The sequence below is a fragment of the Hevea brasiliensis genome, chromosome 9, assembly GCF_030052815.1.
Source record: "Hevea brasiliensis isolate MT/VB/25A 57/8 chromosome 9, ASM3005281v1, whole genome shotgun sequence".
Taxonomy (NCBI): Eukaryota; Viridiplantae; Streptophyta; class Magnoliopsida; order Malpighiales; family Euphorbiaceae; genus Hevea; species Hevea brasiliensis.
Genome location: NC_079501.1, coordinates 20,292,534 through 20,315,143, shown reverse-complemented (window position 1 = coordinate 20,315,143; position 22,610 = coordinate 20,292,534). Strand labels below are relative to the sequence as shown.

At 33.4% G+C, this 22,610-nt stretch overlaps 2 protein-coding genes and 1 pseudogene across 2 annotated transcripts; 1 reads left to right on the top strand and 2 right to left on the bottom strand.

The window, feature by feature from the left end:
* Window positions 1–1,114: 1,114 nt before the first annotated feature.
* Window positions 1,115–5,230, bottom strand: LOC110646552 (L-Ala-D/L-amino acid epimerase-like; annotated as a pseudogene).
* A 2,422-nt stretch (window positions 5,231–7,652) lies between these two features.
* On the bottom strand, window positions 7,653–17,833 carry LOC110646557 (uncharacterized). Its single transcript, XM_021800033.2, has 20 exons — window positions 17,489–17,833; window positions 15,545–15,697; window positions 14,594–14,772; window positions 13,524–13,631; window positions 12,577–12,747; window positions 11,918–12,472; window positions 11,589–11,663; window positions 11,377–11,505; window positions 11,193–11,267; window positions 10,862–11,071; window positions 10,445–10,597; window positions 10,136–10,350; window positions 9,885–10,002; window positions 9,653–9,785; window positions 9,373–9,574; window positions 9,184–9,289; window positions 8,936–9,076; window positions 8,730–8,853; window positions 8,462–8,578; window positions 7,653–8,299 (listed from the first exon to the last, which is right to left on the bottom strand). The coding sequence occupies exons 1-20, from the start codon at window positions 17,685–17,687 to the stop codon at window positions 7,917–7,919; spliced, it is 3,546 nt and encodes a 1,181-aa protein (XP_021655725.2). The 5' UTR covers window positions 17,688–17,833; the 3' UTR covers window positions 7,653–7,916.
* Window positions 17,834–18,758: 925 nt separating this feature from the next.
* Window positions 18,759–21,612, top strand: LOC110646553 (protein PLASTID MOVEMENT IMPAIRED 2). The gene is made up of 3 exons (XM_058153334.1): window positions 18,759–18,978; window positions 19,189–19,328; window positions 19,437–21,612. The coding sequence occupies exons 2-3, from the start codon at window positions 19,203–19,205 to the stop codon at window positions 21,102–21,104; spliced, it is 1,794 nt and encodes a 597-aa protein (XP_058009317.1). The 5' UTR covers window positions 18,759–18,978; window positions 19,189–19,202; the 3' UTR covers window positions 21,105–21,612.
* The last annotated feature ends 998 nt before the right edge of the window (window positions 21,613–22,610 follow it).

Below are 22,610 nucleotides of genomic sequence, written 5' to 3'. Positions count from 1 at the left end.
CTTAGCCTATAAACTTATATTTTGAAGACTCGAGTTATTTAAATTGTACCTCGGTGAAAACTTCAATTTCTCAGGCACACTTTCACTAGTTTTATATTAAATTTCCCTTTTCATAAATAAAAATATATCCTTATAACTAATTAATATTTTACTTAAAATATCCTACATTGGTTTGAGATAGGTAATGTTCCTCTTATAAGATTTTGGATACTTCTCATTCTTAAAGCTAACTTTTGAGATAAGTTAGATTGGCCCATGAGTATGAAAGGGTGTGCTAATATTCCACATTAGTTTGGATAGGATAATGTGCCTCTTATATAGTCTTAGGTAGTCATCCCCCTTGAGATAGCTTTTGGAGTACGCTAAGTCAGTTCATTTTCTTAAGGTAGTATTACAGCATTCCAATCAAAATGTTGAACCTCTCATAAGTATTTTATGCTCTAGATATTCAATTTTGAGCGTGAAGGAGTGTGTAAATATCTTATATTGATTTGTGACAAGGGCACTCCTTCTCTCTTTAACTAACTTTTAGAAATGAGTTAGCCCGACACATTTTTAAGAATTTACGTACAAAAGTTGACTTGAACAGGAAGTATGGCCCAATTATTTGTCAAATATGGCAAGAAGAACTACAAAACACGAACTCACTTCAAAGGAGAAGAAGAAGAAGAAGAAAGGTCACGCACAGAATTTTCATAATGCCAAGTAATAAGAGGATATTCTCATTAGTACAGATCAATCACTATCTACTGTGTAGCTCCAATTTTAGAGTTATTTGAGACCTCAAGAAGAATTATTGTGGTCTCCATTATTTATGAACCGCTGAGTGGGCGATCAACAAAACCTTTGATGTCATCTGCAAAATAAAGAAAATATTTTAAATAAGATAAAATTAATCATATCATGTTCTTTTGTTCATAGAAAGATATAACCCCAAACCAGATAAAATTATACCCTCCACCCTGAACACTATCTGATCTAATAAAGAACTCGACAATTATTTCTCTGTAGTTAATGACTTAACAAGGGCTCATAACCTTTTTTCAACTGCCAAGAGAGATTTACATCAAGCTTATGTACTAATTGATAATTTACACCTAGATAAAGGAATGGCTCACCAGGTTGTAAAGTTCCATTTGAGGAAACCTCCTTGACCTCTTGCATTTAAGAACTTGTAAACAGGACCAGAAGCTACATACATAATGAGATTAAACATTATAAAATGCAGATTTAGACATTCGAAGGGTTTCAGACTGCTCATTAGCTTAAAAGCAAACATATTATCCTCGTAACCACAGAATACAGGATCCTCTGAAATCAGAAAAGGCGTATCTAGACCAGCAAATCTGCATGTGAATATGCAACCACATTTAGGCTTTATATCTGAAGGATTAATCTACAAAACAAGCTGTTGCATGAAATGTTCTGGCAAATAAAGTGGCTAATTAATTACTTGAAACATCCAAGCCCAGCAGCCAGATGAGCAGCAAATCCTGTGGCAAGTCTAGTCTCTACTGTGCTACTAATCATCAGATTCACGCCTCAATTTCTCGCTAATTCAATAATTTCAAGGGCTCCCATGACCCCAAATTTTGCTATTTTGATGTTAACGATATGCACAAAACTAAGAGTGTTCGGTTCCAGTTCAGCTCGGGATTTGCCTTGGAACCGGGACCGAACCAGAATTTCGAAATTTCAGTATGATTCCGGTTTGGTTCTTCATTGTTTTGGTTTCAGTTCGATACAGTTCTTGGTTCTTCGGTTCCGGTTTGGTTCAGTACGATTTCATTTAGGTTCTCGGTTCTTAAAATAATTTTATCTAATTATTTCCTTAAAAAGTCATACTTGAATTAACATTTAAGTTTTGAATTAAGTTATTAATATATAATATATCATATGATATATCTTTTAGGTATACCTAAATTATATAATCTTTAATTATAAGGTGCATATATAACTTAGGATTAAATATATTATATAATATAATAGTACATCATATAATATACATTTTAACTATTTATTAATCATATAATATTTAACTATAAGATATAAATATAATTAAGAATTAATATATATATATATATATATTAATATAAGATAATAGTATATTTATAATTAAGAATGATAATATTAAGAAAATATAGAAAAATGAAATGTAATATTAAGTTATATTTAGTTCATAATTATATATACATGCATAAGTATATATAATTATATTGAAAGTATATAATATATCTAAAAAAAATATAGAAAAATATATATATAAATTTGGTACTGGTTCGGTATGGTTCCAGTTCGGTTTCAGCATGGTTTCGGTTCTGTTCTTAATGAATAATCAGAACCGAATCAAAATATCAAAATAAATTCGATCGAATATGGTTCCCGTTAGTTCGGTATGATTCTTCTTTCGATTCGGTTCCCCCAAAAACCGTGCATAGCCCTACACAAAACTACCCTTAATAACTCTTTGAACATGAATTAAATACTGACAGCTCTCATCTACAGCAACGGATATCCCATAGTTCTCTCTTACAAAGTTACCAAATTCTCCAAGACCTTTCCGGTCATCTCTATGAAATGGTTGCTCCAAGAAAGCAGGTGATATCCCTGAATCTGCAATAAAACAATGGTTTGTGATACAGCGTATGTATGTTAAATTCGGATAGAGTGTTGGGCATAATTATTAAACTGTTACACAAAAACTAATTCAATTTTATAACTCAATCATTTATATTATGTTCTTTTATTATTTATATCATTTATATTATGCCCTTTTATTATTTATATTTTCAATGTGTAACTTTAGCCGAAATCAGTTCTCGACAATGCAAGTGATATAACTTAAAGAAAAATTGTTTTCAGATAGTCCTCTTTATCTCAATCCCAATAGTCAAGAGAAGAAAATGTTCTTACCATATAAAATTTGAAGAACTTCTACAGCTTCTTTAGGACAGTATTCCTTATTCGCATCAAAAATCAGTGAACAATTGCCGTGAGCTGCCTGTATGGCTTGAAGAACTTCGATTTCTGCTTTAATGTTCTTCCCTATTTAAGCTTCAAGGTCTTGAATCCTAATTGACAATACTTTGAAGCCAATTCAGAAGCTTCAGCAGGGGAAACAGTTGGAAACTGCTTGCATGAAATTCATTGACACAAGTCAAAAACTCGCTGCATAAACCATGAAGAAACAAAAATAAGCAGTACTGCTCAGGAACTTGGAACTTTACTGGTATAGCAGTGATTAAGGAATTTGATACACCACCAAATAATCTCCATAGTGGCACGCCATTACCGTTAGCAACTGCATCAATCAATGCCATTTCAACTCCAGCTCTAACCTTCAGCAAAATACAAAGGTTAATGAGCATCACAAATCCTACCAAAGTGGCAAACCTGAAAACAGAGCTAGTGAAGGTTATTTTAAGGGAAACCAATCTAACCTTCACAAAAATCTAAGGTGAAAAAAAATAAAGGCTTAATGCTCAATTTCAAGCTCTTGGGATATTCAATTTAGCTTTAACTTTTTATTTAAATTAGCTTTATTTTAATTTAAATTTAATTTAGTTAAAAATTAATAAAATTAAGAAATTGAGTTTATTAATTTTTGAGTTAAATTAAGAAATTAAATAATTTAAAAATTAAAAAAAATTAAACTTTTTAATTTTTAGTTTAAATAATAAAAATTTATTATAAAAATTTTAATTTTTAGGGTAAATTAAATTTAAATTGAAACTTATAATTTTAATTCGGATAAAAATTGAAAGTATACTAAATTAAATATTCCCAAGTAAAGGGTGAAATGTAAAAATATAAAAATGAAAGGAAAACAGACAATCGAATAAAATTAATCTAGTGATTTTATCAAATTTACTCACAGAAGCAAATTCGGTTCCTGGAAGAATCCCACTAATCTCATTAAGCACCAAATTCAAAACCATAGGCGAGCTGCAATGCAGAAACTGACTTGCCTCTCTATCCTTCGCAAGAGCAACTGTCTGATTTGCGGCAGTAAATGAAGGTAGCACAGAAAATTTCCCCCCCACCCAGCACATCCATTACTGAGTTCAATTCTAATAGCTACATTCTCCACCTTTTCAAGATTCTGTGACCTTGTACTTACTAGTAGGGGTCTTCAGTTCCAGTTCAGTTCGAGATTTAACTAGGAACAGAAACCGAAGAAGAATTTCGAAATTTTGGTACGGTTTCAATTCGGTTCTTCATTATTTCGATTTCAGTTCGGTACAGTTCTCGATTCTTCGGTTTCGGTTCAGTTCGGTACGATTCCAATTTAGTTCTCGGTTCTTAAAATAATTTTATATAATTATTTACTTAAAAAGTTATACTTGAATTAGCATTTAAGTTTTGAATTGAGTTATTAATATATAATATATCATATAATATACCTTTTAGCTATACCTAAATTATATAACTTTAATTATAAGGTGCATATATAATTTAGAATTAAATATATTATATAATATAATAGTATATCATATAATATACATTTTAACTATTTATTAATCATATAATATTTAACTATAAGATACAAATATAATTAAGAATTAATATATATATATATATTAATATAAGATAATAATATATTTATAATTAAGAATGATAAGATAATTTAATGTATTTATAATTAAAATTATTAAGAAAATATAGAAAAATGAAATGTAATATTAAGTTATATTTAGTTCATAATTATATATACATACATAAGAATATATAATTATATTGAAAGTATATAATATATCTTAAAAAAAATATATAGAAAAGCATATATATATAAATTCGATTTTCGGTTTGGTACGTTTTTGGTTCAGTTTTTAGTGAAAAATAATAACCGAACCAAAGTATCAAAATAAATTCAGTTCAGTATGATTCTTGTCGGTTCAGTATAATTTTTCAGTTCGATTCGATTCCTCCTGAGAATCGAGCACAGTCCTACTTACTGATGCATTTAACTGCACATTTAGTGGCCTCCGCTCTGCTCTCTGTACATCAACCCAAAAAGTATCAGTCAGGTTCTTGAAGCCAAAGCTGGTTCTTTCAGCAGTTGAGGAAGCTGTTGACTCACTAGCTTACTGCCACTAGAACTGGCACCGATATAAAACTTGCTAACAATGTGGGGGTTGGAATTCAAGTAATTTCTTGATACCCATTTCACATTAGAAGAGAAAAAGAAGACTGAAGTTGTTGGGCAAAAAGCAGACCCAATTGGAGTCATTGATGACGGAGACGAAGCAAGTGAGGTAGCCCTTCTTCTCAGTAGGTGACTACTAATTTATATCTCAAATAATTGACCGAGTTTGGCAGAAGAGCATGTATTCTTTTTTTTGTCGTACTCCCTGTCTGGTTGCATTGGAGTTCTTATTGGAGAAGCAATAAATTCATTTAAGAAGGGCTCGTTAAGGTTAAGCGTCTCTTGGGAACAAGGCAGAGGTAAAATCATTGTTTTTTGGCTTTGAGCTAAATTTGGAGTCAAATGCCATATTGCGCATTAAGCAACCCATCATTGTTTTAAATATTTTATAGAATTATTATATTTTTAAAACATAAATTATTAATAAAATATATTTATATAAATTATTAATTAAAAAATATATAATTAAATAAATTTAAATATTATTTAAATAATTATAATCAGATTTAGTATGTATTCAAATATTAAAAATAATAATCAAATTCAGCTCCAATTAAGTGATTCTCATAGATATTTTACATGTTGCTATTTCTAATATGGAAAAACCAAATTCATAATCTATGGAAATCCTTGTCAAAAAAAAAAAAAAAAGCAGCCATCAAGGTTCATTTTATATTTTTTATATTATTTTTTTAATCCAATTGCTTTATCTTGTTATAGCTTTCTTGTTAACACTGAAGCTGTACTTATTTGGAAGGAAAAAAGGATAAATATATTCTGAATTTATTTAAATGAAGATATATTTTATCTGCTTTATGTATGTATTTAGCTTATATTATTGATTACATTCGTCTCCTTTTTAAATATAATTATAATAAAATATTTCAGATTAGTTTTATTTAAAGGTGATCTGACAAGTTTCAAGGTCTCTGGCCATTCAGATCAATATCTTGAGGCTTGGCTTGCAATAGGGCAGTCTGATTATTTTAACGAAAACTTATTTACTTAATATAATTATTTATAAAATATGTAAATAAATTACTATATTATATTTTACATTATTTATTTATTATATAATAAAATTTACATAAATATATAAAAAAAATAGAGAAATCAAATTGAATAAATTCGACATAATTTTATTTTTTTCTTATGCAGAGAAAGTTAAATTTTATCTTTTTCTATTTATCATTACTCTAAATTCTACCATTTCTTCGCTTCTTCTTTCTCTAAATTCAATTTATTTTTTTATATTACGTAAAGAATGTTAAATTTTATAGGGTCTATTTGAACGAGGATGAAGAAGAGATAAATGTACCGAGAAATAATGATTTATGTACCTTATTTAAAAAATAATAATTAATAGAGGGTATGGGTAAGTGAGGATAAGCTTCACCCTCCTTTACCTCTCAAATCTTTATTATTATTTTTTTACACCCTAATTTGAAATGTGAAAAAGGGAAAGTGAATTGCAAATAGGCTCCAACTTGCTATAAAAGGATAAGTTACAAATTAAATTGTTAGTGCCAAAATAAAGGTGCTCGAAAACCTCACTTGTTGATTCTCGTATGCTCTCGGATATTCAAATAGTGGTAGAAGATATCCTCAGTATTTCACATGATTTTGTTGAAATTAAGAATAATACTTACCTCTATATCTAAGTATATATAATTAATGATGAATTGCACATTTTAATTAAAATTGTGATGGATTCTATATTAATAACATATATATAATATATCCATATTTTATTAGTTAGATGTTTATACACTTTGGTGTACACCTTAGTTCACAATTTGGTTGCTGGGGCTTTAGATGACAGTTCTTTCTATTGTAATCCGTTAGCTCAAGTGGCCCTTGCGGCATCTTCTGTATCCGTTCGTTGGTTCAATGAATCTTGCCTTCGAAAATGAGAATAATAATAAGTGACCCTCGTGCACAATGTGCATATTGTGGCAAGTTCAATAATCAGTAGCATCGACGCTGTAATACATGTGTGGTCCAAAAGTTGGGCTGGCTCAGGTTCATTTTTAGCTTCGAAGATAAAGCACGCCTAACGGTTGCACACCAGTATATGATAGGTAAGACAAAGCAACGATAAACTAAGAGACCTCACAAGGCACGTGCACATCAGGTAGATGTCTTAATAGGATTTTCAATACATTATGCTATTCAATTCTCTTTTTCTATGCGTTATTTCATTATAGTTTATTTGTTCTAAAAAGAGTTCAATGATTAATGACATTCGCAGCAAGAGTCTTTCTCCTAAGAAGAATGTTTATAGCAGCAACTAAAATTTATCATACTTGTCCTGCACTAAATTGCTAATTCATTTTTATAGATATACGCAAAGAAGATTGAACATATAAAAAACCCGAGAAGTTTGATCATATAACTGAATGAATAAAAGGAAACCCGCCAGAGAAAACTGATTTTTATATTGCATTACTGAAAAAATTGCAATCAATGCACCTAAGTAGGATTATATAACACTTGGAAAAAAAAGTAATATCCTAAACAACAACTAACTAAAAGGTTTGCAATGCAATAACAAATCTTTTTTCAATTTTAATTCCTCCTATACAATAAAATTTTAAGGAGAAAAAAATAAATAAAAGGAATGGGCATTTTTTCTTTCGTCTTTTTTTTTTTTTTTTTTACCTTGGTCCTGATGTGGTCGTAATTCACTTAATTCATCAAGAATAAAATAAACAATATAGAAGATAACAAAGTTAACTACATTGCACCATTTGTCGAGACAGACAAAAAATTATTGGTTCTGCTGTGTTTCTTCATGGCTCCATGTTTTACCCCTAAGCATGTCTGTAAAACCACCCCTCATGATACGCCTGAATCTTGTGTCTTCTGTTGGTAGAGGTTGCACAGCCTTTGGGGACTCGGGTTTTGGTGGCTGATGGTCTGCAGCTTCTTTCTTGCCCAATAGCCCACCTTCTCCAAAGAAACTAGTGACTGATGATGCTATCCCAAGATGAGCACCCATCACCTTACTAATGGTCTCAAACGTTCCACCTGATCTTTCCTTCACTATTATCTCAATGGCTTCTTTGTGTGCTGGATCTAATGCATCTGGATCTTTTAACAGGTTTGTTATAGCAGGTATTAGGAATTCCCGGACACTAGTTGCTGAAAGATCTGCAGTAAGTAAAGATGAGAGTAAGATATGATGTGATATTTGATTTTTACGCAAGTTCAAATGGCAAACTGTAACGTGCATAAAAGGCATTTATGGAGTGGACAACATATAACCATATCATATAACAATGGGTCTAAATCATGCTGATATTTTCTTCAAACCTGTAGCATCCAAGGCACGGATTGATTCACAGAATGCATTAGCTCTCTCACGGCGATGCATGATATCACTTGCTGAAGCTGGTGTGGCTGTAAATTGAAAAATCTTGGAAACAAGATGTATGTGATGTCAAGGAAACAATGACTAAACCTATTCATTAAAAAAAATAGGCACCAGTAGAGTGTTGGTATAGTTGCTAAAACAGAATAAACAAAATTCTCTAATCGAATAAATATTCCTAAAATTAATTATCCAAATTGTTTAGGATATAATCTCTAAGTCTCTCTGTTGTGTGAGGTACCGCTACCAATAACCCACGGACAACAGCAACAGTAGCTTCGTGGGATCCATCTTCAAGAAAAGCATCCATTTGAACACGAATTTTATCAACAATCTGAAGACAAATTTGATTAGCGAAACCTATGAACTCATCCCTCTAGATTGCCAGTATCACTTTAGGGGAAAAACACCTATACCATGTCATTTTTGAAATGTTGTGCCACAGCTCCAAATGCATCTATGCTGGCATACTTCACTTTCAGTTTTTGATCAGAGCCAAGAGTAACTAGGGCAGGCAAAACATGGGTAGAAACAACTTTTGCATCAATGTGTGGTACCTGTTAAATGAATGAAGTTAAAATTTCAAAATAAAGTCAGATGAATTTTGAAACTTCAAACAATATGTCACTTCAAATGATGTGCAAACAAGTAATAAGCAACTCACTATGACTTTCAACAGATGGACAGCATTGATTTTCATATCTATGCTGGAGCCAACAACCATTTCCCATAAAATATTGAATATCATACTATGATGCTGTTCAATAGTGCTGCACATGGAAGAAACCTATATAAATTTGTTATATATAACTCACGGACAATGGTACACAAAGGCACTTTGTTATCTACTAACCAAAGAAACCGGACAGCATTAACAATTTCAACAGTGTGTTTTGTTGATTGATTTTCTTTTAAAGAGCTGTCAACTAGCAACTTTCTCAGGTAGGCTGCTAGTTGTTCATGCTTACTGGGAGCACCTAGAACACCTGCCAAGAGGAGTGGCAGAACACACATTGTAGCTAGCCTCTCAGCCACAACAGTCTTTGGCCTCAAACCTGCAATATAGCAATATAGCAAACAATTGAATAGAAATAATAACAGAAAACAAATTCAGAAAATTCATGAATTCACACCTTTGATTCTTGAATGAATGGTAGTTGGAAAATATGTTAGATCTGCATTGTCCCCAACTGCTATCAAGAACACAGGCATCATTACGTGTACCAGATAAGAATCCCCAAAGTGTTCACTTACAGCCAACAAAAACTGCAAAACATTTTCCAACTTAGCAACAACTGGAGCACTGTCCTCAATGCACAGACATGGAACAAATCTCAATGAAATAATTCAAAGCAGAAAGGCCACCTTTGTACTTTTGTTCCTTAAATGGTCTTCCTTTGGGGGTAACATGCAGGCCAACTGTATCAAATCAGGAAAGCAATCAACATGCATCCACTCAAATGCTGCCCATTCAATGTGTCCCCTAGTAAGACACTAAAATCTCTCAGAAGCAAAATACGGCCATCATCAAGCTTTCAGCTTCAACAACAATACTAAAACTTATTTCCACAATGAAATTAAAAGAGTAGGATAAGAAACAGATCTCTGCAAATTACTTCGAATACAATTCAAGTGATGAGGTAGAGAACAATGTATCCTTTGACTCTGTTGCTGAAGAAAAAGGGCAAGCCTCAACTGCCTTCTGGTACACAAATGGAAGCAACTCTAACAGCATTCTCAAAAACACATCAATACTCCAGCGCTCTCGTTCCCCCAGGACACGTAAATGTGACTCCACAGAGCCTTCAACCCCCGAAAGAGGTGGACAACGCTGAAGATGGTTGAGTGATGAAGTTAAAAAATGATATTACAAACCAAGCAAAGAAGAGTGCAAGGAAGAAAACAATTATAAGAAACCAGCATACCTGAGCAGAGCTCAGGATATGGGAAAGTAGAACTCTTAAAATGTGATCCAACTTGTTTCCCCATTTTATTACTGCAGGAAGTAGCTCCTTAAGTGCAGTTTCCACCACCACTCCAGAGGGATCACAGACCAATTGGAACATCATCTCCTCAACCTATCACAAACAATTTTAAGCATTGGAAGTTTGAAGGAACTTAATTGTATATAGAAATTTAATTTTCATTTGTATTATAGAAACTTAATTTTGTTTTTCTTATCTTCCCATTTTCATCTAAGTCATCATATTATGGCAAGGGGAAAGGGCTCCATTCCCTAGACCATGCTCTATTAACCTGTTCTAGAGCTTACATTGTAGCCAATTCTGTCAAATCAGAATTCTTCTCCATGATTGCCTCGAAGCATATTTAGTGAGGCTGACCTTGAAATATTTGTCCACATTTGGGAAGAGTGGAAGCAGCAAAGCCAAATTATGTGCAGCCGCCTCTCGAACAACAGTTGCAGCATCTTCTATCAGTTGTTGCACAATGGACAAAATTAGAGAATCACGGATCTCGGGCCGGACAAACTCTGCAAGCTCTCCACAAGATTGAGCAACAAGCAATCTACGCTCCTCATATGTGTGATTTATCTGCAATCCATAAAAATCAAAGAAATGAAACTGGATCTTTAGAAGTGAGTAAAGAAAGCAAGGAAAAGTGAAAATAATGGACCATATGGGAGATCCCTAAAAAAATAATTACTGAACTCACTTGTTCCCAACACTGGGGAAGCAATTCTGTTTCTGTTCTCATCTCCCCTACATTCTTAGCAAGACTCACACATGCCTGCAATAAAGCTCAGAAGATCCAGCATCAAATTCAAATTGTGTAGATATGGTAGAATGCAATTAATGTTTCAAGGAATCCATTATATGGTCAAAATTGATGACCCTACATCCATTATGATCTGTCTCTGTTGCTCATCTGGACGTTTGATCAAATTAAACAATGTGTGGGTTAAGGAATCCCTAGTGGTACCATCTGGATGGCGCTCAATTGCACACATCATTAGGGGGAGAAGCTCCTGCACACAACCCAATTCAGTACAAGAAGCCTTTTAAGATAAAACATGGAGATAGTATGAGAAAAAATTAGTCAAAAGCAGACCTCCCGATGATTGATCAAAACATAAGGTACAATTTTGGGCAAGGCATCTGCAAGGATCTGAATTGTTTCTAAACCCTGCAAAGTAAGATCAAATCACTTATATAATGAAATTTAAGCTATAGGAAAGAGGCACGCAGGCAAGCAAAACAAAGGTCTAAGAAATTATGCTATTAAATGTAACCCTGCCAATAGTATCAATGGGCTGCAAGGTTCACATATTTAACAAGAATCCAGCACACTTAAAACCAAGAGAGAGATTCCAAAGATGGATATGGGATGCTCCTTAAAAAAAAGAAATGTAATTTCCAAGAGAGAGAAAAAGAACTTGCCGTGTTCCCAGAAGCAGCTTCAACATTTAAGTTGTCCAATTCTATGTGTGGTGCACCATCTTCTAAGGATGGCTCACCATTTTGTTTAATGTCCTTTTGATTGTTTTCAATATGAATATCTTCATTTGAATGATTTGTCGACAAATCAGATGAAACTTCCTCAGGTTTACCAGTGTTGTCAGTTATTAGTGATTGACCATCTTCACTGCTTAACACTCCAACTGCATCACATGGGTGAGATATCATAGTTTTATCTTCATCTATCTCAACAACTTTCTCTTGTGTCTGCAGAGACTCCTCCTCATTGTTATTGGAATCTCCAGATTTAGGAGTTTTTGTTATTTTTTCCTTCAACCTTTCTATTTCCATCTGCAATGATATTATTTCTTCCCTGTAGTTTTCCAAGGACTGGGATTGAATAGAATCAGCATCACTTGCAATCATGCTCAATCCAGAACGATATCCTTCAATGTGCATTTTCAGTGAAGTAATTTCAGCTCTGCAATCATTAAGTTCCTTTCGTTGAAGCTCCCAGGACTGCTTCAACTCTTGCATCTGAAAAATTGAAAAAAGTAATGGATATATACACGTCACCACTTTTCTTCTTACATAAGAGAGATGCAACAGCCAAATGATGCACCATAGTAATAGAGAATTACCTGGTTCTCCCTCTCCTTAAGATCTTTTTGAAAAGCTTCTAAGGATTTATTTAGTCCACTTATTTGATTATCAGCCAAATCTTTGTTTTTCAGCAATTTCTCTTTTTCATGATTCAGCTTCTCATTTGCTTTTATCAATGACGCATTTTCTCGGAGCATGGCAATTTTCTCCTGCAAAATATATATATATATATATATATATATATATATATATATATATATATATAGGTTGTTATATGAGCAACAAATGCAAGGATACAATTGTATAATTCAAGATGCCTGTGGACCTTAGACTTCAATGAGTACAACTTAAGTTAATAATCTACCAATGGTCCTAGAAATACTTTTCTTAACTATTTTCGAACAGAACTTGTGGATAATAATGATGATTAAGGGTAGGAATCCACAACTCTAAAGGTTTTTGCATGATTTGCAATTGCATACTACAGGTTAATAACCTACCTGTAGTAGACACCTAATGTCACCTTCTTGCTCTTCGTTAAATTTCTAAAATGCAAGAGCTGAAAACAATTTTTCCAAAGAAAATTATCATAGCTACTTAACAGAGATGTGAAATTGTAAATCATAAGATGTTATCCAACTTCTAAATATAAAAAAGGTAAAGCTCACAACATTTGTTTGAAGTTAATTTCATCAAAACACCAGTATTACAAAAAGAAAGAAAGAAAGAAAAAAAAAACACACAAACACACATATATAAATATTATTGATTAAGATACTGATTAAGATCAGAAACAGTTAAGCTCAATTTAAAATGAGTAATCATATTTGCGCTCCACTTAAGGGGTGAGAAAACACCAGACAGGACAGAAATGTGCAGCAGGTCATGTACAAAAGGAATGATGCTAAATGAGTAAACGTTTGAGAAATCTATTGCGGCCATGTATAGAGCAAGTTGTTTATCCAACATATGTTTCACTAAATACCTCAGCAGCCTCAGTAGTGGATGAAAGGTATTGATAGTAATAATGTCGCAAGGCATCTAGTACACATGCAGGAGTGTTCTGCCAAACATCTAAATTCTGATCTGTAACCTGAGGTGAAAGAATTGTCAAGCTATGAAAATGTGGAAATATTTTTACACAGATGACAAAAGAAAATGCATATACACATGCACATGCACAGATACAGCACACATCCAGTTGATTTAAGGTTTTCTACCTTGTGAAAGCTGAAAATAAATTGATGGGTAAAAAAATTAAATTAATTTTTTATGCTGCCTCCAACAGCAATAAGCAGATGGAAACCATTACTATTTCCAAAATGAATTTTTCACCACATCCTTTATTCTGTTGTAAAATCTACATAAAGAAACTTGTCCACAACCGCATCTGAAAGTTTTCCAACAAACAGCTAAAATATTTGGGTTCATTTAATAAAACACTTGTAGAACCATGATGGTCAAGCATCCTAATCCAAACAGTCAATAAAACACATATCCGGCCTTTTGTACTACCTTTGGAGACCCTTCATAAATAAAGTTAGGTTAATGATATTACCAATTTGGCTAAAGCACTCAAGTACTTATCAGAAATTTTATAAGTCTCAAACTTTTATAGTTGGGTATATATTTATATCATCGTTTGTCCAATTGAACTTGAATCAACGAAATAAACCGACAGCTGGTTTGTCTCAGCTGAATGAGAAAAATACAACAAACAACAAATAGCAGAAAATACAATAAGAAAAGCAAGTCTACATTTTAGAAGATAGGAACTTCCCCTTTTTGTGTAAGAACAAAGGATTTCCATATACAAGTAAAAATTAGCATTAGAATACTATAGTAATTCAACTACGCAACATTTGTAGCTGTCCCTGTTGTACTGAAATTGTCTTATTAGTCTAGAGTCATCGAATCATTGCAAATTGTGGATTCTTCATTACAAATACATATGAGTGAAGCCTTAAAAGATAATGGGAAAAATCACTTCTTCAAACTCAGAAGAACCGAGAGAGAGAGAGAGAGAGAGAGAGAGGGAGAGAGAGAATGACTCACTTCTTCATAGAATGTCATAGCAGTAAGCCGATATCCTGCTAATAGTAAATATTCTTTTACGGCACAATTAAGATCCCTCCGCTCATTATCCTTCAAAGGGCCCAAGTCAGAAAAGTAATCATCCTTCTTTTGCCGTAGAATCTCTGGTCTGGTGTTCTCAGAAACATCTGATTGTGAGTCTGAAAATGCATTCAATATAGAAAATATGAAATGGGAAAAGATAGAGACTAACTAATGAACTAATTACAATTTATGATTATTTGCAGAAAGTTCCAATATTTGTTTGGTATTTTCATTTTAGATACTGATTGTAGACAAAAATAATTATAGACAATAAAATTTGAAGCAAAAGGGAGAAGGGGTTGAAACAATGAAATCATTGTAAAAGCTATAACACAGAAATCCAAATATCCCACAAGCAGATGGGTTTGAACTTTGAAGTCCTAAATCAAACAACACCTAATTCATTTACTATTTTAGAAAGTCCAACTCAGAAGCCTAAGCCAACCGGTTGTGAATCTATACATGATTTAAACACATAACATAGTCCCAGCACAACCTACATCAAATTCTAACCAACTGTAGCAGTCATTCACCAATAATGACATGAATAACTCACATGGTTGGTGACTTTAATTTTGGACTAATGCGGGCATTATGTCAATTCCCTCAAACACAAAAAAGGAAAGAGAAAATTTTCCAAGTTACATTAACTAATTAACATAGAAAGAGTGTACCCATTCAATGTTGAAGCCAATCTATTAACAGGTTACATTAATTTGAGAGCTATAACTAATTCTCTCTTTCAAAAAGAGACCTTTTAGGATACTATTCAATAAGCCGTCTAATTTTTAATAATGAGCACAAAAACATTAAAAACTAAGTATCATAGAAAAATCTGGAAAATAAAAAGTAGCATTCATTATAACTGAGAGAGAAATGAAACATTACCACTCGATTCCACCTGCGGCAAATCTTTTTTCTTCTGCAATTCAGTTTTCAACTTCAATATGTCCTCTTGTGCCAAACGAAGCTCATATTCACTAAGTGCTAATTTTTCTGCTATTGCTTCTTTCTCTTCTAGCAAATTCTGAGGGTCTGCAACTGCTTTTCAAGAATAAAAGGAGCAGAAAAGAGCATCGCTTACATTCTGTATTCAAGATACAGCATAAAAATGCAGTTACGCATAAAGTAGTGGCTCAGGCCTATCTAAATGCATGTATTTATGCATTTATATATGCATATATGCCAAAGTGCAATTAGCTTCTACCATCAACATCTAATTACTAGTCAACAGGCCACAGAAAAAAAAAATGAAGAAGAAGAAGAAGAAGAAGAAGAAGAAGAAGAAGAAGAAGACAAGGAAGAAGAAATATTGATTAATGATCACAAGTTCAAATACAGAAATCAAGACAAATCAGTGATGTATATCAGTTATCACACATCTTTAGTATAAATCTAAAAATGACTATATGCAGAAAGTACAGCATAAGGCTCTATTTTGTTCTTTGGAACAAGAAAAGAATGAAAGGTTATTAAAATGAATACATCTTCACTACTAAAAAACTATAATCATAAATAAAAACCAACGGATAACATTTTCCAATTGGCAGCTTAGCCTTATCCTTCCTAATGGGTCACATTGTAAGCCTGCAATGCACTCTTGTTGACCCCCATCTCGCTGGCAATGCCTATGTAACTTGTTTCACTGTAGCTTCGCAGCATGGCATCATGCAAATTTTCAACATCATTTCAGTATCTGCTAAAATATTAAAAGGATGCTGAAATTCTAGATACTTTTCAACATCTTAGATGCACTTTTGCAAAACTTTAATATTTTCTGATTGCTTCCATCCAACATTGATTTTGTACCCAAAGGATACCAAATTCAATTAAAAAAAAAAAAAAAAGAATCTTCCCGTATTTTTCTTTGCAGATCACACTTTTTGAAGCAATTTCACTTGCATTACATAAACCATGTCATTCTTCCTACAATTAATTATTACGTATTCTGGATATTGTATATGGTACAAAACAATAGATTCTTTGTTACCTATTATGATTGCTTTATTGCCCATAAGCTACTGTAGATATGTGTTATCCTGTGTTTTTTTCCAAATGTAAAATTAAATCCACATGTAATGGGATATATGAGAACTCCCATTAAAAACTTACTTTAAGGGATGAAAATACCATCACTCCCTAAGGCTAAGAAAAGGAATAATAGAATTAATGTGCTCCAGTTTGCATCCTATGTGGTCTTAGCATTTTTTGTTTGCATTCATAGCCTTGTGCCTAACCTTTCCAAATAATGTGTCACTCGAAAAAAAGGTGACTTTTTTTCAAAAAGCATCTGGTCACATTATAGAGTTATCATTTAACTGCTGCAATGCTATCTCAATGTTCAAATAGTGCAAATTATCCTTCATATTACTCCAATAGAAATTATAAGTATACCCTTCTATTTAATTACTACTAATAAAACATTCCCATGCTTAAAGAAATTTCTGCTCCCATACATAAAAGTCTTCAATTCCTCAAATTCTTAACTCAAAAGTCTAAGTCCCTCAGCAATCTCTTCGCCACTAACAGGTGTGTAGGCTTTAGTAAATAAATGATAGTTCCCATAAACAGAGAAGAAAAAAAGCTTCTCGAATCGAATTCATAATTTGCAATGCAGCGCGTTTGTTTGCCATTCCATTCTCACATTTAAAAATTAAAGGAAATTTTCACATCAGTATTACTTCAATTGAATTCCAGATCAGAAAAAAATGTCACAATCGACATTCAAAAGCATCAGAATGACCAATATCAGAGCTAAAAACCGAGGCAGAGCATATAGGTAAACAAATAATATAAAGCCAGTGATAGAATTGAGAGTGGGAAAAGGAAAACCTCGAAGAGAATTGAAGCGAGAGATCTGATCAGGAGGGAAGTGAGAAGGATCGGAAAAGAACTCCTTGAGGCGAATGGCGTGGTGGTCTCTGCCATCGTCAAGGAGCTCATGAAGCAATTCAAATGCCGTCAAAAGGTAGTTCTCTTCTAGCAAGAAATTCACAACACAATTGCACAGAGACGATCTCTCCACATCCATTTTTATCTGTTTCAGTCACCGCTTAATCTCTCCTCATCTCTCTCTCTCTCTCTCTCTGTATTAATTTTATTTCTTCATTAACAGATTCTCTCTTGTTCTCGTTGCTTGATTTGGATCTGCAGTAATTTTTGAGCTCATGATTCCTTATATGTGGTTGGGGGAGTGGTGTGGCGATGTGAGGGGGTGTGGGGGATTATAATCAGATGCTTCGCGGAGGTGTCAGATTCTTGTAAACTCGGGTCTAAACGTGCTAGAGGTTTTTCATTATGCCGATCGAACGGATAATGTTGGATTATCATTCAGAGTAGAGGAAGATGGGGCCTACTTGAATTATTATGTAAGGTGGGTTTACTCGTATAAGCTTGTTTGTTTCGAAATTCGATGGTTAGTTTGTTCGATGATTCAAATGCTTTTTTGCTGTTAAGTCGGTACATTCACAACTCCACGTGCAATTGTTTTTCAGGACATGGAGTGGACAATGCCGTTTTCCTTTGTGGGTTGTGACACTCTTGTTTTTGCGTACAATTTCTATCCGGTTAATTCTTTTTTTTGTTTTTTTATATTGCTTATTTAAAAATTATTTATTGCTATTATATCATAAAATATAATTTATTATTATTATTATTTATTAGGGGTATTATTTTATACAAAACAATGCATCTAAGAATTTTCTTTTGTCTCCAACCAATTTCTCCATTTTTTTCGCCCAGACCCCAACATTAATTTAATATGAATGCTTTTGTCTGTTTCTGCAATCTTTATTAAAGTTATTATTAAAAAAAATAATTAAATTTTTAATATTTTAAAATTATTTTTAAATATTTCTTAATCTCAACCTCAAAAAAGCCTTAATATTTTATTTTCATATTTTTCCTTTTTTAATATAATATTGAAACACCAAATTTTATAACCAGAAATTATCAATCATAAATGTTTTATAAATTTTATTTATTGATAACATAAAATTTCTTCGGCATCAGTATTTCTTAGAAATTAAATAGAAGGCTCCACAAGATTTTGGAAAATTAATAAACGAGGAAGAAGTAAACGGGGATGCAGCGATCGCTCCAACCAATATTAGCCATCATCAAGATTCGCTCACTTCTCGCTTGCTCTGCCGTTTTATCTCTTTATTCCATTTTCTTGGGAATAGATCACCCAACTAATAATGCCTCACTTCCACACTACTTTAATTATTTTAAGCGCTTAATCTTAATCTTATAAAGATGTATTAGACTTCTAGGATATCAAATGAGAGCATATAAGATATACGCATCATTTTCAGGTACAGGTAAGCCTTTCTTGGAATGCTCTGTAAATTATTGGCGCTTTTTGTCCTTCAATGCTGCTTGCATTTGATAATCCTACTCTGTTTTTGTGATGAAAAAGAATACCCAGATTATGTTGCTTAGATTTTTGCTTCAATTTAATTTCTACATAGCAGATTTTGCTTTAAGTACAGCTCTCTCTCTCTATCTCTGGTTTTTTTTTTTTTTTTAAGTTTACAGTTGAGAAATGGATAGAAGAGCGTTTGATGATAGAAGAAGAATTGGGACAGTGAAGGCAGCCATTAATCTGTACGGAGAAAGAATTCTTGAAGGTAGTTCTTCACTGAAGAAACCACTGATGGATTTACCTGAGGTATGATACTACTGAGAACTTCTAGACCCCATTTTCTTTGTTAATTTGATTCAATATAGTTCAATTTGGAGTTCTCTTGGTAAATTCTCAGTTTGTAAATCATTTTAGAAGTCTTCTTCAAGAGCGAAAGAGCTGCACACTGCAAAGAGAGACATGGCCAGAAATAAACAGAGTAGAAGGGCTGCATATTCAGTGAAAAAACAAGCAGAATCTGAGCTCTGGAATGCAAAAAAGGCACTGAAAGATCTTGCTTTCCAAACTGAGGAATCATCCTCCAAGGCAAGAGCAAGGATGAGAGATATGGAAGCACTAAAGAAGTCAAGTAAGCGTGAAGATAAGGCTTTGGCGGATAGGAGTTTCTCAAGTCATAAATATGAGGAAATGATGAGAGAATTGGAACATGTGAATCAAGAATTGAGTAAACTTAAGCTTGATATGACTTCTGTTTTGGAAGAGAAGACACGGGCTGAGAAGGAAATTGAAGGCTCATGTTCTAAATTAATGTCTAATCTGAGCACTGCGGAAGCACTCAGGAAGGAGATTGAGGAGGTAAATGAGGAGCAAGTGCTAGTTGAGTTGGCGAGGATTGAGGCATTGAAAGATTATGGAGAAATTGAGGCTCAAAGAAAGAAGGAAGCCAGCGAATTCTCATCTGAAAGGGAGACGACTAGAAACAAAACGAAAGATGTTATTGAGGAGATTGATCGCTCCAAGGAGCTTGGGTCTAAATTGGCTGGTACATTATCAGAGGTAAATGTGCTACAGAATGAGCTAAAGCTTGTTAAATATATAGAGAAAAAGGTACTGACAAATGATACCTTGAAGCATTCAGGAGTTAGCTTCCGAAAAATCGAAAATTTGGAGGATTCAATTTCGTTGAGGTCGATCACGGAAGAATTGGAGGCGGCAAAGAAAGAATTGGCTTCAATTAGAGAAGAGGGTTTTCAGTTCATGTCCTCAATGGACGTCATAAGGAGTGAGCTCAAACATGTAATGGAAGAAACTTTTGTGTTGAAGAAAACAGAACAGAAGGCAGATTTAACAGTTCAAAATCTGAATTCAAAGCTTCTCAGAGCGAAATCTAAACTGGAAGCTGTAACTGCAGCTGAGGCAAAAGCTAAATCAATGGTCTCCAATCTGTCTTTCACTCTTGAACAGTTAAAGACACAAGCAGAGGTGGCAAAGAAAGAGAAGGAGCTTGTTAGTACAGAAACAGCTAATATCAAAGTGGAAATCCAGAAAACTGTGTCTGAGATAGACAAAACCGAAGAAAGATTGCCGACTGCAATGCAAGAACTTGAGGCAGAAAAAGCATCGGAAGCTTTTGCTCTTCAGAATCTGCAAAATCTTATTGAGAATACCATGAGAGCCAGAGCTTCTGCTTCTCAACAAAGTTCCTCAATTACCATCTCAAAGTTCGAATACGAGTACTTAACTGGACGAGCAGCAAGGGCTGAAGAAATTGCAGATAAAAAGGTAGCAGCAGCTCAAGCATGGGTGGAAGCATTGAAAGCCAATGAGAAGGAGATACTGATGAAAATTGAAATAGCTCATAGAGAAATCCGAACGACTAGGGTGGAAGAAGAGCAGCAGGCATATAGAACTGAGACGTCACTTTCTGGAAAGAGAGTAGCGGAAGGAGAAATCGGAAACTGGAGAAACAAGCATGAGAAAAACACGCAAGCTGAGAACTTGGAAAGACCATTGCAGAGAAAATCCATGAAAAGTAATGGGAATTTGACTCCAAGAAAGTCCATAAAATGTAATGGTAACTAGACTCCTCCTAAACGTGGCAAGGTTCGAAATTCTGCTTCTTCAACAGTCCGAATGACTCCAGGATCAACTTCTTTCATTATCAGGAAGAATAAAAAAAGTGATGCCAAATTTAACCAAGTTTTATAGTGGCAAGAAAATTGGCGAGCATCCATGAGAGCTTAACTATGCTTGATGTTTAAGGTCCTTAGAAATAGCATTGAGATTCAGTTGGAAAAAGAATTGCTGCATAGATTGAGTGTTCCAAGCTAACAGTTTCCCTTATTGTTTTTGTAATTGGTGCTTTGTCTTCCGAGTTTCAACAGTATTACTTTCATGCGCTTGCTTAGTTGCTTGGACCTCCAGGTTGAGGGCGTGAGGCATTCATGTACGGTAAACTGCAACCTGTGAACGAGTCATTTTCTCAATTTTAAGCATTAGACATATGAAAATGTAAGGAGAAAAGGGTCAACCCCTGACGAGTTGTGCGAATTTTCTTAATATCATTAATTTTTGTTTGCCAAGGGCTTTACTTGGTGTTATTCGCCGCATGGATAAATCTCGAATTGGTCGCTTTTGGAGATAAAGAATGTGCAGCCGAATATACTTTAACTCAGTTGTTGAAAAATATTTAGAAGAGAGGTTAAGTGTACCTGTGTGTATGCACCATTAATATCAAAACTTCCTAATATTTCACTAAAGCTTGTAATATTCTAGCTCTCCCCAAACAAACGAGGCTCCCAAACCCAAACATGGTAATGGCGTTCTAGCAATGCAGGCGACAGCTAGATGCCACCGCCTATTGGATTTTTTTATTAAATTAAATTAAATATTTATTTTTAAATTTTAAAATTAAAAAACAGATTATTTGGATATAAGACCAAAATTTTCTTGTATTTTAAAAAGTAAAATTTTAAATTAGATCATAATATGTAGCCAATCAAAGGTTACTAGACAATCATTAATATTTGAAAATTAAACGATTTATCATTTAAGAGGGAAAACAAGTTTTTTTTTTTTTTTTTTCAAAGAAAAGATCAATGAGAATAACATTTAAATGATCAATGTTAAGTAATTATATGTTATTATCACGATTATATATAGGATAATTTAATAAAATGGTAAACCAATTATATAATAATAAATCAGTAGACTCTCATAAAATAGTAATTGTAACTATTTTATCATTTAATTGTCTTAGTATTATAGTTTGTCATTCCATGAGTTAATTCCATATTTTTAATTTGAATGTCTAGAGAGCTTTGTAAAGCAGTAAAGTTTGCAACTAAAGAAAAAAATAATCCCGTGTAAAATAGCATGATAGAGTATAATTTCTGGTCACTGGTACACTCCAGTGCACCACCCTCACCAAGGCGATATCTTCGCCTCTGCAATTACTCGTTGGCGTGGCCAATGATTCCATGTCTTCTCGCTTTTCTGTCTCTAGGAAGTTTGACGGCTTATGGGATACAGCTACAGTTGCAAAGGTGGTGGAGGCCAATTGAGGTGAGGCTTTTTCTTTCCCTCCTG

Coding starts and splice junctions, on each gene's coding strand:
- LOC110646557 (XM_021800033.2), bottom strand. CDS start 17,687: ATGGATGTGGAGAGATCGTCTCTGTGCAATTGTGTTGTGAATTTCTTG. Junction 10,598..10,861: donor ATGTGGACAAATATTTCAAG/GTCAGCCTCACT, acceptor TGTTTGTGATAG/GTTGAGGAGATGATGTTCCA. Junction 9,290..9,372: donor AATGCTGTCCGGTTTCTTTG/GTTAGTAGATAA, acceptor TTCCATGTGCAG/CACTATTGAACAGCATCATA.
- LOC110646553 (XM_058153334.1), top strand. CDS start 19,203: ATGGATAGAAGAGCGTTTGATGATAGAAGAAGAATTGGGACAGTGAAG. Junction 19,329..19,436: donor CACTGATGGATTTACCTGAG/GTATGATACTAC, acceptor AAATCATTTTAG/AAGTCTTCTTCAAGAGCGAA.